The sequence below is a fragment of the Chiloscyllium punctatum genome, chromosome 19, assembly GCF_047496795.1.
Source record: "Chiloscyllium punctatum isolate Juve2018m chromosome 19, sChiPun1.3, whole genome shotgun sequence".
NCBI classification, from domain to species: domain Eukaryota; kingdom Metazoa; phylum Chordata; class Chondrichthyes; order Orectolobiformes; family Hemiscylliidae; genus Chiloscyllium; species Chiloscyllium punctatum.
In genome coordinates this window covers 46,904,153-46,920,302 of record NC_092757.1, presented here as the reverse complement: position 1 = coordinate 46,920,302, position 16,150 = coordinate 46,904,153, and the positions used below count along the sequence as shown (strand labels likewise).

The window sequence follows — 16,150 nt, the reverse complement described above, 5'->3', positions numbered from 1 at the left end:
CACCTAGACTAACCACGTGGACACCCGCTGTTTATGGCAAAGCTTATACGACATAACAAGGCACAAAGGAAAGTTGAGCAGAATTACGGCTAACTGTATTTCCTTACCCGTTGAGCTCAATGCATTCGATGCTCGTTTTGAACAGAAACGCAGTGAATCGATGTCACCCACCCCATCAGCCTCGGGTGCACCTGCACCCTCAGTCACCGCTGTTAGATGTTAGATCAACCTTCTTGAGAGTGAACCCATTAAAAGCAACTGGCCTGGACAGAAGACTCGGTTGCACACTCAGATCCTGTGCGGATCAACTGGCGGGAATATTCATTGACATCTTCAACCTCTCCTTACTACGATCTCAAGTCCCCACTTGCTTCAAGCAGACCACCATCATCCCAGTGCCAAAGAAAAATCATGCAGCGTGCCTCAATGACTATTGCCCAGTGGCTCTGATCTCCATCATTACAAAGTGTTTTGAGAGGTTAGTCATAGCTACATCAACCACTGCCTCCCAGATTGTCTTGATCCCTTGCAATTCACCTACTGATGCAACAGGTTCACCCTGGCCTCACAGAATCCCTACAGTGTACAAGTCCACACCATGGAACATCTGGATAACAAGGATACCTATGTCAGGCGCCGATCCGTTGACTACAGTTTCACCTTCAACACCATAGTTTTAAACAAACTCATCGCCAAACTCCGAGACCTAGATCTCAGCTCCCCGCTCTGAAACTGGATCATTGATGTCTTGACCCGCAGACTGCAATCAGTAAGAATAGGCAAAAACACCTCCTCCACGATAATCCTCAATGCCAGTGCCCAACAAGGCTATGTACTCAGCTGCCTGTTGTATTCCTTACACTTTCACGACTGGGTGGGCAAATTCCACACCAACAACGCCACAGTTATCGGTCAAATCTCAAACGATGACACACCGGAGTACAGGAAGGAGATAGAGTGTTTAGTGGCATGGCATAAACCTCTCTCTCTCTGTCGACAGCATTTTGAAACAGATTGTACAGGGGACCCCCCAGCTTCTGCTGCAACACTACAGATTTCTTACAGAAACTCAGCACCCACGGACTAGGGTTCGTGAATCGAGAAAATCCCTCGTCACAATGGATGTTTCAGCACTCTACACCAGCACCCCCCACGATGATGGCATCAATGCAACAACCTCAGTACTCAACACCACAATCTCCAAGCACCATCCTACAACTCATCCACTTCACCCTCAACCACAACATTTGACTACCAGTTCTACATCTGGACACATAGAACAGCCATTGGGACCAAATCTGCACCCTAATATACCGACATTTACACTTGAACAAGACTTCTTTGCTGCACAGGACCTCCAACCGACATTATACACCAGATACATTGACGAGATTTTCTTCCTCTGGACCCATAGCGAGGAGTCACTGAAACAAATACATAATGATATCAACACATTCAATTCAACCATCAGAATTACCATGAACCACTCTTTAGTACCTACCTCATTTCTGGACACACACATCTCCATCAAGGATGGAGACCTCAGTACCTCACTCTACCGCAAACCCACGGAACCCCTCATGATGCTGCACTTTCCAGCTTCTCCCCTAAACATATTAAAACAGCCATCCCCTACAGACTACCCTACGCATACACAGGATCTCATCAGATGAGGAGGAATGTGACAGACAGCTGAAGGAGCTGAAGGATGCTCTCAGAAGAACATGATACAATGCTCAATTCATCGATTGCCAGTTCTGACATGCCACAGTGACAAACCATGGTGACCTCCTCAGGAGACAGACATGGGATACGACTGATAGGGTACCCTTTGTTGACCAGTACTTCCCAGGAGCGTAAAAAACTACACCATGTTCTTCACTGCCTGCAACACATGATCAATGAGGATGAGCACCTCGCCAAGACCTTCCCTACACCTCTACTTCTCGCCTTTAAACAATCACCAATCTTTAAACAGACCACAAGCAGACGGCCCAGCCTTCAGGACAACGTTAACCACAACACCACACAACCCTGTCATGGCAACCACTGCAAGATGTGTCAGAGTGTTGATGTGGATACCACCGTTATACATGGGGGACACCACCCACTGTGTACAGGGCAGGTATGCATGTGACTCGGCCAATGTTGTCTCTCTCATATACTGCAGGCAAAGATGCCCTGTGGCAAGGTATACTGGCGAGACCAGGCAGACACTACAACAACAGATGAATGCACACCGCATAAAAATTGCCAGTCAGGAGTGTTGCATCCCAGTCGCAGAATACGTCGGTGGTCAGGGATATTCGGCCTTATATCTTCGGGTGACCATCATCCAAGGTGGACTTTGGGATATGCAAGAACAGAGTGACCAAGCAGAGGCTGATAGCCAAGTTTAGTACCCATGAGGATGGCCTCAACTGGGACCTTGGGTTCATGTCACACTCCAGGTGACTCCATTGCACAATACACTTTCTCAAACACACACTCTTACATAACCATGCATACCCTGTCTCATACACACACACCCCTCACAGACATATACTCCATCACTCACACACGCAAACACACTCTTTCAGGCATATTCACACTGACATGTGGACATTCACACTCTCTCTCATGCACACATACACACACATACATAAGTCTATGGGGTGAATTTGCATTTGCAGAATTATATTTGCAGACACACTTTATTTTGCTCAAAAAGCGCACAATCTGCAGGCAGCCAATCCACGTGACATTTTATAAATTCCTCCTTTGGAAACAGAACCAGTCTGACTTAAGATTGGGACACAGGCAGACTCTAACATCAGCGCATTGTTTGAGCTGAGATGTCATTTTTAAAAATAAAACCTAAAGTTACCTTGAGAACGTGACTTGAAAGAAGTTCTGGGATTTACATGTTAATGAATGGAAATCAACAGCCCATTCTAAAAGATGAAAAACTTGAACAGCAATTTAGGTTTGTTCAACATATTGTTTCAGTTGCATGACATAGGGATCATTTACTCTAAAATCTGTGTTCTATGATCCTGCTCCTCTAACCACCTGATGAAGGGGCAGCGCTCTGAAAGCCAGTGCCTCCATATCGACCTGCTCGACTGGAACCTGGTGCTGTCTGGGTTTAACTTCCGGTCCCAAGGCTGAGGTCGTTAAGCTACTCCAGAATCCGGCAGTGTCGTGAAGCGTTCCCAGAATCCGGCAGTGTCGTGCCGGGAAAACCAGGTGAAACCGGAAGTGTGTCGTGCTGGGACGCTGGAATGCGGCAGTGTGTCGTGAGGTTGGGTTGGGGGGGTGGGCCAGGCAGTGTCGTGAAGCGGCGCCGGAAGCCGGCAGTGTCGTGAAGCGGACCCGGTAGTGGAGGAGCCGGGAGCCGGTGTGTGAGGGAAAGGGAGAGCGCGGAGCGGGACAGCGGCCAGGCCGGGCATGGGCAACACGGAGAGCGCGGGCGCCGGGCAGCCCGACTGCGCCGAGGACGAGGAGGAGGATGAGGAGCAGCCGCAGGACAGTGAGCGGGGCTCGGCCAAGGCCGGCTTCCCGGCGCCAGGCCCGGACGGAGGGCCCGAGCCGGCGGAGGGAGGAGGCCCCGGCCCCGGCCCCGGCCCCGGACTCAGCTGCGGGCCCAGCGCCGACATGTTGTTGCAGCACCAGCGGCTGCGGGAGGCGGCCGCCAAGGTGCGGGATGAAGTGTGTGAGAATGTGGTGCAGCAGCATCATAGTCACCTGATCCGCTGGTTAGAGGAGCGCCTGGCCCGAGGAGAGGACACCATCAGGATGGCACAGCTCTGTGAGCTCCTCACAACCAGGTTCGCCATCAAGGAGGAGTGTGAGGAGGTGAGGGCGGGGCGAGGGGGGAGGGGAGGGGGCACGGGGGGGGGGGGGAGGGGGCACGGGGGGGGGGGGGGAGCGGCCGGACAAGGGCTCACAGAGCGGGATGTCAATATACACCCCCCCCCCCCCACACTCACCCCTCCCCCCCCCACCACACTCACCCCTTCCCCCCCCCCCCCCACACTCACTCACCCCTCGCCCCCCACTCACTCACCCCTCCCCCCCCACTCACTCACCCCTCCCCCCCCCACTCACTCACCCCTCCCCCCCCCACTCACTCACCCTCCCCCCCCCACTCACTCACCCTCCCCCCCCCCCCACTCACTCACCCCTCCCCCCCCAACCACACTCACCCCTCCCCCCCCACTCACTCACCCCTCCCCCCCCACTCACTCACCCCTCCCCCCCCACTCACTCACCCCTCCCCCCCCACTCACTCACCCCTCCCCCCCCACCACACTCACCCCTCCCCCCCCACCACACTCACCCCTCCCCCCCCAACCACACTCACCCCTCCCCCCCCAACCACACTCACCCCTCCCCCCCCAACCACACTCACCCCTCCCCCCCCACCACACTCACCCCTCCCCCCCACCACACTCACCCCTCCCCCCCCACCACACTCACCCCTCCCCCCCCACACTCACCCCTCCCCTTCCCCCCCCACACTCACTCACCCCTCCCCCCCCACACACACTCACCCCTCACCCCCCCCCCCACACTCACCCCTCCCCCCCACCACACTCACTCCTTCTCCCCCCCCCCCCCCACCACACTCACTCACCCCTCCCCCCCCACCACACTCACCCCTCCCCTCCAACACACTCACCCCTCCCCCCCACAAACACCCTACCCTACCCTAATTGTTCTGTTCGCCGAGCTGGGAATTTGTGTTGCAGACGTTTCGTCTCCTGTCTAGGTGACATCCTCAGTGTTTGGGAGCCTCCTGTGAAGCACTTCTGTGATCTTTCCTCCGGCATTTGTAATGGTTTGTCTCTGCCGCTTCTGGCTGAACATGCTGAGCAGCATCGATGTACACCAACTAGCCACGAAACGACATGACCAGCTATCCTTAGTAGCCACACACACACACGCAGATGACAAGCAACATGAATTCGACTGGGACAACACTACTATTATAGGACAAGCCAGACAGAGAACAGCCAGGGAATTCCTAGAGGCATGGCACTCATCCACAGATTCAATCAATAAGCACATCGACCTGGATCCAATATACCGACCACTGCAACGGACAGCTGGAACTGACAACCGGAAGTGGCAGATTCAAACCACTATAAATGCCGGAGGAAACATCACAGAAGCGCTTCACAGAAGGCTCCCAAGCACTAAGGATGTCACCTAGACAGGGGACAAAACGTCTGCAACACAAATTCCCAGCTCAGCCAACAGAACCACAACAACAGATGAGTAATTTGTTATCAGAGCTAGCAGATGTAATCTAATTCCAATGCAATACTGATTTAAGTGCCCTGCTTTAGATGATTGATTGGTTGGTACAGTTCTGTGAACGTTGATTTAAATCCCACCAGGGCAGCTGATGGAATTTAAATTCAATGAACAAATCTGGAGCTGAAAGTGAGTCTCGGGTGGCTGTGACCATGAAACTACCATCGATTGTTGGAAAAACCCATCTTGTTACTCATATCCTTTAGGGAAGGAAATCTGCCAGACTGACTTGATCGAGCTTCATGTGACTCCAAATGCACAGCGAGGTGGTTAACTCTGAAATGACCCAACAACCCAACTCATTCTGGGCAATTAGTGTGTGTGATATATGTTGGCCTTGCCAGTGACACCCACGTTCCCTGGAAAAATAACAAAAAAACCAGGAAGGACTGTACAGAGCAGGGTGTGTTGACCTACCTCCATACCTTTAGAGACAGGCCAGTCATGTAGCCATCATGTCAGTCTCTAATAACATGTTATATTCAAGGACTGACCTGCCTCCAGAGGTGCTTGTGAAAACTGTTTTGATGTGTCGAATCCCAGCGTGAGTTTACCTATTGTACTGCCATTGAAATGAGTGCTCAATTTTCTACATTGAGTAGTTCACCAATATATAAAAGAAGTACTAGAAATTTGAAAGAAGGTCAGAAAATGTTTAATTCTTAGATCTGGCAGCATCTATGAAGTTTGTGATGAGAGATTATTCAATTGAAAAATTCTGTTTCTCCACAAATTCTACTGTAAGTGTTTAGTATTTACAGTTTTTACTACAGTTAATATGCTTTGAGTCCTTGTGATTCTTTACTCAAAGGCATGTAGTCAGTGCAAGGCTGGGCCAATGTTTATTATCCATTCCTAATTGCCCTTCAGATGGTGGTGAGCTACCTTGGTGAACCCACACTACAGAGAGGGAGGAAATTCCAGGATTCTGACCCAGTGATACTAAAGGAATAGTGATACATTTCTAAGGCAGGATGGTGTGACTTGGAGGGGAACTTGCATGTGGGAGTGTTCCCATGTGCCTGCTGCTCTTGTCCTTCCAGATGGCTGTGGATTTGTAATGACACTATTGAAGGAGTCTCTGTGAATTGCTTTTAAGTACAGTCTAAAGGGTCAGAATGTCATCATAACATTGACTTGGCTTCTCATGACATGTATTTAACTGTTCCCATCTTGTAATGATGCAAACGATTTGTGTTTGTCACTTTGCAACTTGATATCACAGTTTGCTAACTGTGTTTCTGTTCATGGATGCTGCCTAACCTGTTGAGTATTTCCAGCATTTTTTGTTTGTTTGTCCAGTTTCCAGTATCTGCTGCATTTTGCTTTTGTGTTCCTGTGAAGTGCCTTTGCACGTTTAAAGGCATTATTTCGAACAAGTTTGTAGTAAAGCGAAACTAATAACTATTGCTGTAGATTAGTGCAGTAACAAAGTATTTTAAAGTGGTTACTAGCAAAGAGGTTTCCTATGTTCTCTTAGAGTAGCTACTGTTTGAAGAGCTAATGTACAAGGCAGTAGTGCAAGGCTGAAGAAATGTAGTGGGTCAGCTAGCATCTGCAAAAACTGAGGTACTGATAATGAGTGTGTCCCTTTTCATTTGACACTCATCTTTAGAAATTCAGTGTCTTCTGATCCTGCCCCATGAGTTACCTGATGGAGTAGCACTAGGTGAGTGTTTCCAAATAAACCTGGTGTTGTGTAGTTTGTCCACCCCAGTCCAACACCGACACTTCCACATCATGCTTTCATTTGCAACAGTGCTGTGTTCAGATGATCACCTTTCGCTCCCTTTGATTGAGAAGTCGTATTAGTTTAGTTCCACAGTCCTACATGTTTATCTATTGTGACATTTAGCAATTTTAATTACTGTTTGTGCCAACACTCTAAGACAGGGACGTCTTTGAGAGTCCTGTACAATTTTGGATTGAGGCTTTGGAAATTGAGCAAAGTGCTCATATGCTTTCAGTCACATGCTGTTTGGGTATTAAGAGCTATTGCTATGTAATTAAAGCTTGATTGCAGATTCGGGTACAAAGTATCAAAGTACTGCACCAGTTGATTACTCCCTTCCTGTGTTCCTTTCTGGTAATAACTGTCTATTGGGTGCTTGGCTCTGGAGGTAGATTACAGCAACAAATGACTCGGCAATTCAATGGGAGAGGTTTTCTCTTGAGTAATAGGGTTTTGATTTCAATGTATAGGTAGTACAAAGGTTCAGCAAAAATACTGTATGTAACACCTTTGTTAAATTGTGGACAAAGGGTGTTGTTGAATGCAATATTATCTGAGGCTTCTGGGTACTCTGACCAGCCCTGTTGTGGAATGATTGGAAGAAAAAGAGCGAACGTTGATTTGTCCCTTCCTTCAGTTATTTTTCCCTGTAATCTCAGGGTGTTGTGATAATCTTTAACTCTGTAAATTGCCCACAAATGACTGACTGGAAAGAGGAATTACTTTCAGAACAGCCTATCTAGTTCCCTACCAAAGTTGTTATTATATGGTAACAGGACCTGTGAGTAGGCTGGCACTGAACAAAACATTGATTGCATTGACAATGATTAGATTTCAGTTGCTAAGCTAGTGTTGTTTTGGCCAGTGGTTTCGGTGAGGTGGTCAGCTGACCTATCCATTGGCATATCGCATACATATTTTGAGCCAGCAGCGATTGGAAGGTGATACGTGAGCTTGATAACTTGTGAAAACATATTTACATGTCTTGTTTTGATGAACCTCCAAAGGCTGGAGTCAGCAGTGGTGCCAGCTCTCTCTCTCTATTGGTACTTTCCCAAGTGTAATGATGGCTTAAGTTGTTTACAAAGAGAATCTAGAAGCAGCAATAGGCCATTCGGCCTTTGAACCTGTTCTGTCATTCAATATAATCATGGTTGACCATTCCACTCGGTCCCCTGTTATCACTTTCTCCCTATACTCAGTCCAAAGAGCGATATTTAACTCCTTGTAAGCATTCAATATTTTGACCTCAAATGCTTTCTGTGGCAGAGAATTCTGGGTGAATGATTTTCTCCTTATCTCAGTCCTCTATCCTGTGTTCTTAAACTGTGACCCTCATTCTAGACTCCCCAGTCTCCTGTAACAAAAGATTGTGTTTAGCCTGCCTAATCCTGTTAGAATTTTAATACATTTCCAAGAGATCCACCCATTTTATTCTTCTAAACTCCAGTGAACAGTTCTAACCAGCCCAGTTTCTCTTCATGCATCAGTCCCACCATCCCAGGAATCAGTGTGATAAACCTTTGTTGTACTCCCTGCATCCAGAACATCCATCCTCAGATAAGGAGGCCAAAACTGCACATAATTCTCCAGGTGTGGTCTCACCAATTCCTTGTACCATTGCAGTAAGACGTCTCTGCTCCTGTACATGAATCCTCAGGCTATTGAGGCCAACACACCTTTTGCCACGTTCACTGCTGCACCTGCATGCTTACTTTCCAATAACTGGTGTACAAGGAGCCCAGGTTTTGTTGCACCTCCCTCTTTCCTTGTCTGTCACAATTCGGGTAATCTGTGCTTCCAAAGTGGATAACCTCATTTGCCCTCTTGCTCCTGTCCAAATCACTGAACCATCTCTGCACCCTTTTGACTCAGTATCCCACCTGGATTTATGTCATTTGCAAACTTGGATTACATTTAGTTCCTTCTTATAAGTCATTTGTATATTGAAAATAGCTGGGGTCCAAGCATTGATACCACTGGTAGCTCAGAAAAAGACCCATTTATTCTTACTGTTTGTTTTCTGTCTGCCAACCATTTCTATCTTCATACTAGTTCACTCCTTCTAATCTCACGCACTTTAATTTTACATATGTTTAGTTTCCCTTGAAAATATTGCAGGCTTAATTCTGATCCAGAAAATTGACAGGAGACATGAGACTTGCGGTATTTCCAAAGTTTCCAACTCCTGAGATTTTCGGGATGACAACTTTTGGAACCATTCATTGTTGAGACAGTGGTCTTGCTGGCAAGGTTAATGATTCTTCCCCATCTCTCATTCCCTTTCATACAGCAGTTTGGGGTGGGGGTGGGAGTTGTGGGGGGCAAGTTTGCAACACAAAAGGAAACCACTTGTTTCACTGTTTCACTTCTTTACTCTCCCCTTTCATGACGTACTGGCATCTGTTTCAACCACTCTGACAAAGCATCTCATTGCCTCAACCAAGGCTGTATAAAGAAAATAGTTTCACAGGAACCTTCTCAGTGGCTCCTTCTCAATGATTCCGTAACCAGGTAAGGATCCTTATCCATCCTGCTGTTCAGGTCAATGTGCTTGGTGATTGAATCCATGGATGAGTGCCAAGTTTGTAGGAATTCTCTGGCTGTCCTCTGTTTAGTTTGTCCATTTATAGCCAGTGAGAAGCATGGCACTCATCTGCAGACTCTACCAACAAGCACGTTGACCAGGACCCAATATACCAGCCATTACAATGAACAACTGGAAGCAGCAGGAACAGAACCAAATAAATTCCAGATGAGACAGTACAGCGGCGCTTCACAGGAAGCTACAAAGCACTGAAGATGTCACTGAGACAGGGCAGGAAACATCAGCAAATCAACTTCCCAGCTCGGGGAACATATCCACAACCATGTCAACTTGCACCTGAGCTACAAATCTTTACACAAACCTTGAACACATATCCTTGTTTTTAATGTGTGTTCTTATAAGGGGAAGGACAAGGAGGAAAAGTGAGCAAATTGGAGTTGAGCTACAGATTTATTAGACTACTTGATCATATTCAAGAATGAATTGCCTCCTGTTTTTGTTTTCACTTGTGAACAGAATACAAATCCAATAATGCCTTGAAATAATCATCCTAAAGATCAAGCTAAACACATTGTTCTACCAGAGTAACCCTCTGACTCATTCCTAGGGTGGCTCAGTGGTTAGCACTGCTGTCTCTCAGCACCAGGGACCTGGGTTCAGTTCCACCCTCAGTCTACTGTCTGTGTGGAGTTTGTGTTCTCCCCGTGTCTGCATGGGTTTCCTCCCACAGGCAAAAGATTAGATGGATTGGCCATGTCGAGGGGGTGGATTAACCATGGTAATATGTAGGGGTTACAGAGATAGGGTGAGGTGCTGGGTTTGGGTGGGATGCTCTTCAGAGGGTCAGCGTGGACTTGATGGGCCAAACAGCCTCTTTCCACACTGTAAGGATTCTATGATTCTGTTTCATGCAAAAGGAAAAGAACAAGCTTGCATTTAGAACCTGCCTTTCACAAATACAGGCTGTGCCAAAGCTTGTTTTAGCCCATTGAATACTTTGGAAGTGTACTCATTGTTGCTGTAAGAAACCCATCAAACAGAAAGAAATGTCTGATAATCACCAGGCTGTCTGTATTTAGCCTTTAGTTGAATGATAAACATGAGCCCAGATGCCAGAGTTCCCCAAGTTTTAAAAAAAAGGGTCATTGGGATCTTTCGCCTCTGTGGATAGCCTCTCTAAATTTTTTTTAGTGCATACACATCTGAGGTCTGTAACAGTAGTGACTTCTGAAACTGAAAGGCAGTGCATCAGCACACCAATAAGTATGTGAATTCTCAGAGCACTTGTTCAGCTGTGAACCTTCGCAGAAACACTGGCATCCACTTGAGAGAATAACAGAGCAGCCATTTAATGTCTGATCCAAAAGCTGACCCTCTGGTAATGTAGCACTCTCTCAGTACTGCAGCTTATGTGCTCAGGTCACTGGAACCCTAGTTCACGATTCACTGACTGAGGTGATAGTGATTACTGCTGTCACCCAAAAGCTAAAGGCCAGGGATCTTTACATCTGTAAATAGTGCTTCAGGTGGTTGGATAGCCACAAAGTGAGTTGAGCTGCACTTCATCTTTCCTACCTACATTTTAATTTTTAGCTGTTTGATTCATTGAGTCATTGTTTATTTGCGGAGAGGGAGAATGGACTACCTAGTGGGGTTTGTATGAAGGAGATGGTTCTGGGCATGAACAGTGCTTCAAGTAGTATTCATGTAGGATTTTAAAAAAACACTATTTTGTAATAAAAAAGATATAATTTAGACAGGTCTTAACATTAACAGTGAAAAGAATTCAGTCTTTTTCCCAGCAATATCTCTTTCAGTCATTCCACCCAAGTGAAGTATCATTACTTCTATCTTACATCTTTTTAATATCTCACTGAACTGATGGGGTTGCAGATGTTTTCTTTGTGTTTTTTTATGCATTCACCAGCTGTGATTCTCTCTCTTACTGTTTCTGTCTGAGATACGCACATACCAGCTATTCCCTGCTTCCTAACTGGATTTTATAAAAGTCCCTGTCTATATAACCTGCTAAAACCAATAAAGCTCTGAAAGACCAGACTGCCACAAACCCCTCGTATAAAGCTGTTCTTTCCTTATATCATAAAAGATCAACTTTGTGAACATTTGATCAATGAACTCTCCAGATAGACATGTATCTCTATATTTCACGTATCTAGTCATTTAGCTTCAACCACATGCTCACTTGAAAATGGTGTTTGAACTTGGTGTTCAAAAATGATTTTCTCACTTAGAGAAATCGCCAACACAGAACTGAAAACCAAAACCTTTTTTCCTCCAAAATCAAATCCAAGTTCCCAAATGATAATATTATACATCTTTATCACAGAACTATGTGTGATGAGGTGAATAATGAAGGCAACCCATGTTTACTTTGTTGTTCTCTTCAGTTTTGCTGGCCATGCGTTTGTCTCATACAACACTTGTTCCAACCTGCACAAAAGATGGAATAATGATTTAACTTGTAAGTGACCAGAGGGTAAATTCTTCAACTCTGTTTGTTTATCTCATAGAGTCATAGAGATAAACAACATGTAAACAGACCTTTTGGTCCAACTCGTCCATGCTGACCACATATCCTATATGAATCTACTCCCACCTGCCAGCACCCGGCCCATATCCCTCCCAACCCATCCTATTCATAAACCTCCAGATGCCTTTTAAATGTTGTAATTGGACCAGCCTCCAATGCTACCTCTGGCAGCTCATTCCGCACATGCACCAGCCACTGTGTGAAAAAGTTGCCCCTTAAGTCCGTTTTAAAACTTTCCCGTCTCACCCTAAACCTATGCCGTCTAGGACTCCCCACCCCAGGAAAAAGTCTTTGTCTATGTATCCTGTCCATGCCCCTTTGGATTTTAGAAGCTTCTATAAGATCACCCGTCAGCCTCAGATTTTCCAGAGAAAATAGCTCTAGTCTATTCAGCCTCTCCCTATAGCTCAAATCCTCCAACCCAGATAACATCCTTGTAAATCTTTTGTGAATCCTTTCACATTTCACATCCTTCTTGGAGTAAGGAGACCAGAATTGCAAGCAATATTCCAATACTGACCTAACCAAAGTCCTGTACAGCTGCAACATGACCTGCCAACTCCTATACTCAATGCTCTGTCCAATAAAGACAAGCATACCAAGTGTCGCCTTCACTATCCTATTCACCTGGAGACTCCACATTCAAGGAACTATGAACGTGCGCTCCAAGGTCTCTGTTGAGCAGTATTCCCCCGGACCTTCCCATTAAGACAGTCCTGCTGGGATTTGCCTTTCCAAAATGCAGTACCTCACATTTATGGGTGATAGCTATCTCGATTTGTCCTCCTGGTTTATTGTTTGTTTCACATGCTATATGAATTAAGATAACCTGAAATTTTGCTCTCTAGTTTTATCCAATCCACTCTTAGATCTGTATTCTCTGTTCCTTTCTGTTAGTGTTGACATATTTCACATTAATTCTTTCCTCTTGCCCACCTCCCCTGCCCCAACTCGCCCTCTCCAGTTCACCACAACTTCCCAAATTTAGGACACTGTCCCCACTATCTAGTTTTAAACCTGCTCTACTTCATAAGAATGCCAATCCCAGTGCAGTTGGAGTGTAGATCATTCCAACGGTGGAGTTTACCTTCCCCAGGATTTGTGTCAGTGTTCCACTGGTCAGACAGAATGTTTGCCACATCTTTGTTCTTTTGTTTTACATTTGGGCATAGCTGGCAAAGCTCATGTGTTGCCCGTTGCCAATTGCTCCCAACGAGCTGAGTGGCCTGTTGGGAGTGGAATCAATTGTAGCCCAGGCCAGAGGAGGGTGGCAAATTTCCTTCACAAAGGCCACTTTTACAATAATCTACGTCATAGTTACAAATCCAGATTTATTATTTGAATTCAAATACCACCAGCTGCCATGATGCATTTTGAACCCTGTCGCCAAAGTAGAAGCCTGGATCTGTGGTTTACAGGTGAGGTGACATCGGCACTCCACCATCTTCCCTATAAATAGCTAAAAGAAACAGCTCATTGTGTTCTCACAATGTGTACATAATATGTTCACTACACCAACAGTTGTCCCTCATGCTGGATACGACAGACCATCAGAATTCAACAGCAGAGAGAACCAGGCAGGCACACCAGACCCCTCCAACAGGGTGGCCTTAAACACATTCATTGAAAACTTTGCAAACAGGCCACTGCCAAACACAACAGAGAACTTTGTATTCAACTATACAGGTTGCGGTGTTAAGCAGGAGATTTTCAATCAACTCCTGACAGAACATCAGATCGCACAAAGCAGTGATTCAGAGAAACCAGTGGTTAGTTCAGTTACTCTAGGTTTTAGATAAACTAGTCAATCTAAATTAATATGAACTATTTGTGTGAATATTTGAACAATGATTGTGTGCCATCAGCCAGTGAGTAGCTTCAAAGTCGGTAAAGCCTTCACCCAGAGACTTAAATTAAGTTGGCATTCCCTTTCAGAATGGAAGCACTGTTTGCCCTGAAAGGTTGGTAAGTGATATTGTAAAGTGGAATGCGTTCCACCATGGGAGATATACGTAGCTGAAATGAACAAACACAAAATGCTGGAGAAACTCAGCAGGTCTGGCAGCATTTGTGGAGAGTGAAACAGAATCAATATTTCGAGTCCATTATGGCTCTTGTTATTGATATTCAACTCCGATCTGAATTTTTGGCACAAACATTTGGGATTGAAGAACCACAAAAACCCACTCACCTCTCAAAACCCTAATCTTTCCCATTGCCCAAGCATTAGTTAGACAGGTGTGTATGAGCTCAAAAGAGAGAATTAAAGCTCATCTAGAATGACTGTGTAATGATGGAGCAGGAGGTATAATTTTCATTTTTATTCCAAACCTAACTGTCAGTAAAATGTTTTGTGCAGTGTCTGTAGGGATCCATTATAAAACATTTCATACTCTGATACAAATGGAATGAGTAGTAGGGAAGGCACTTTAAGTCTTCATTATGTACTTATGCCTGGAGATATGTTATAAGTGGATTTGCCACTTCCATGCTCTTGTACAGCCAAACAGATCAACTGGCAAAGTGATTGCAGTCAAGTGTTACATTAATGAGGATTCATTAAAGCTTGGGTAATCTGAAGCTGCAAGTGTTGCACTTACATTATAAATACTTTGTGTCATCCTTTTGATTTTTAAAGTTCTATGTCTATCATGTAGATCGTCAAGTTTCTGGCAGTAAGCCCCACTGCACACATCAATTGTCATGCTATTGCATGACGTCTGCTTTCAGGAGCAGCATAGCTAGGGAAAGATGGATAGGCAGTGCCAGTTTTTTTCACCCTGGTTGAGTTTGATCTCTTTGGGCTATCGTTGCAGGGTAAAGTATATTTTGTGGTGGCAATGCAAGCAAATAGAGGAGAAAGATACTAGGAGCTGATGAGTGAAGCCAGTGCGTGACAGCATGAGAAACCAGGAAGGCTATTCAGCCAACAGTGTCTGTGCAGGCTCTCTCTAAGAACAGCTCAGCCAGTCCCATTCCTCTGACCGTCCTCTGTAGACCTGCAGCATCTGTCTTCAGCTGCTTACCCAATGGGTCCATGCAGGATGAAGAAAGATGACAGGGAACGGGTGCTATCTGATATGTGGGTATTGCAACATGAGCAGGAGCCCTTGAAACAAATGGCAACCACTGTGACCCCTCGTGCCTCCAGCAACATCTGGGTGTTCCAGAGATATGGATCCAGTGACAGAGCTGCATCATGGCCAGCAACCGAGATTTCTCAACCTACAAGGCGAAGCTGGAATCATGTCAGGTGAATCTGGACCATCTAAAAGGCATCCTGAAATAGAATGGGAAAATGAATTTCTGGTCCCATCTGTAAAAGATAAAAGCATTTGCCTTGTGTGTCACCAAAATATGTGGATAAGTGAAAAGGGGAGTTGGGTATGACACCACGTGGCAGTAAATTCAAAGACTGTTTTCCCTTGAGCAGCATGCTTTGGACAAAGAAAGTTGATGAGCCGAAGGCAGTTCTGAAAGCTCAATGGTCAGATTTTCCTAATGGAGCACCAAAAGGTACAGCCTGCACAGAAGCATGATTTTACATTTGCCATCTTCTGGCAAAGCACAAGACAAATTAATTTACGAAGCAATGTCTGTGGCTGCTAATTCCTTATTCAAGACTTTATGAACACAAAATTAATGGCAATTCAGAACATGTCACTTAATGCTTCCACACAAGCAAGATGAGTGGAATCTTAGTCTGAAGATATCTTTCATTCAAATTCAACAGTAACTATGAGAAGTTTGTTCCCAGCGGCTCCTTCCAGGGTAGAAAGTGTCTTGGTGCAATCTGAGATCTGGCTGCTGGCACCAACTTGACCTGGTAATCAGAAGTTGAGATCTGTTAGAAGCTTTCGGTCAGTTCTTTTCCTCTAAACAGGAACAAAGATTAGTTTGGCGCACACCTTGCAGAAATCATTGTGATCATTGAAACAAAGAATGCAGCTCATCTAGTTTGCAATCTGCTTCCTAAACCTAAAGGATGTGGCAATCATCTGCTATCTAAGGTAGTTGT

General features: G+C 45.7%; 1 protein-coding gene across 3 annotated transcripts in view; it reads left to right on the top strand.

The window, feature by feature from the left end:
* The first annotated feature begins 3,335 nt into the window (after positions 1 to 3,335).
* Positions 3,336 to 16,150, top strand: part of zzef1 (zinc finger, ZZ-type with EF hand domain 1) — a 244,983-nt gene continuing 232,168 nt past the window's right edge. For all 3 annotated transcript variants that reach the window (XM_072589324.1, XM_072589320.1, XM_072589323.1), the window contains exon 1: positions 3,336 to 3,837. In XM_072589324.1, coding sequence (XP_072445425.1) covers positions 3,430 to 3,837 — 408 coding nt within the window. In that variant the 5' untranslated portion in view covers positions 3,336 to 3,429. The remainder of the gene's footprint in view (positions 3,838 to 16,150) is intronic.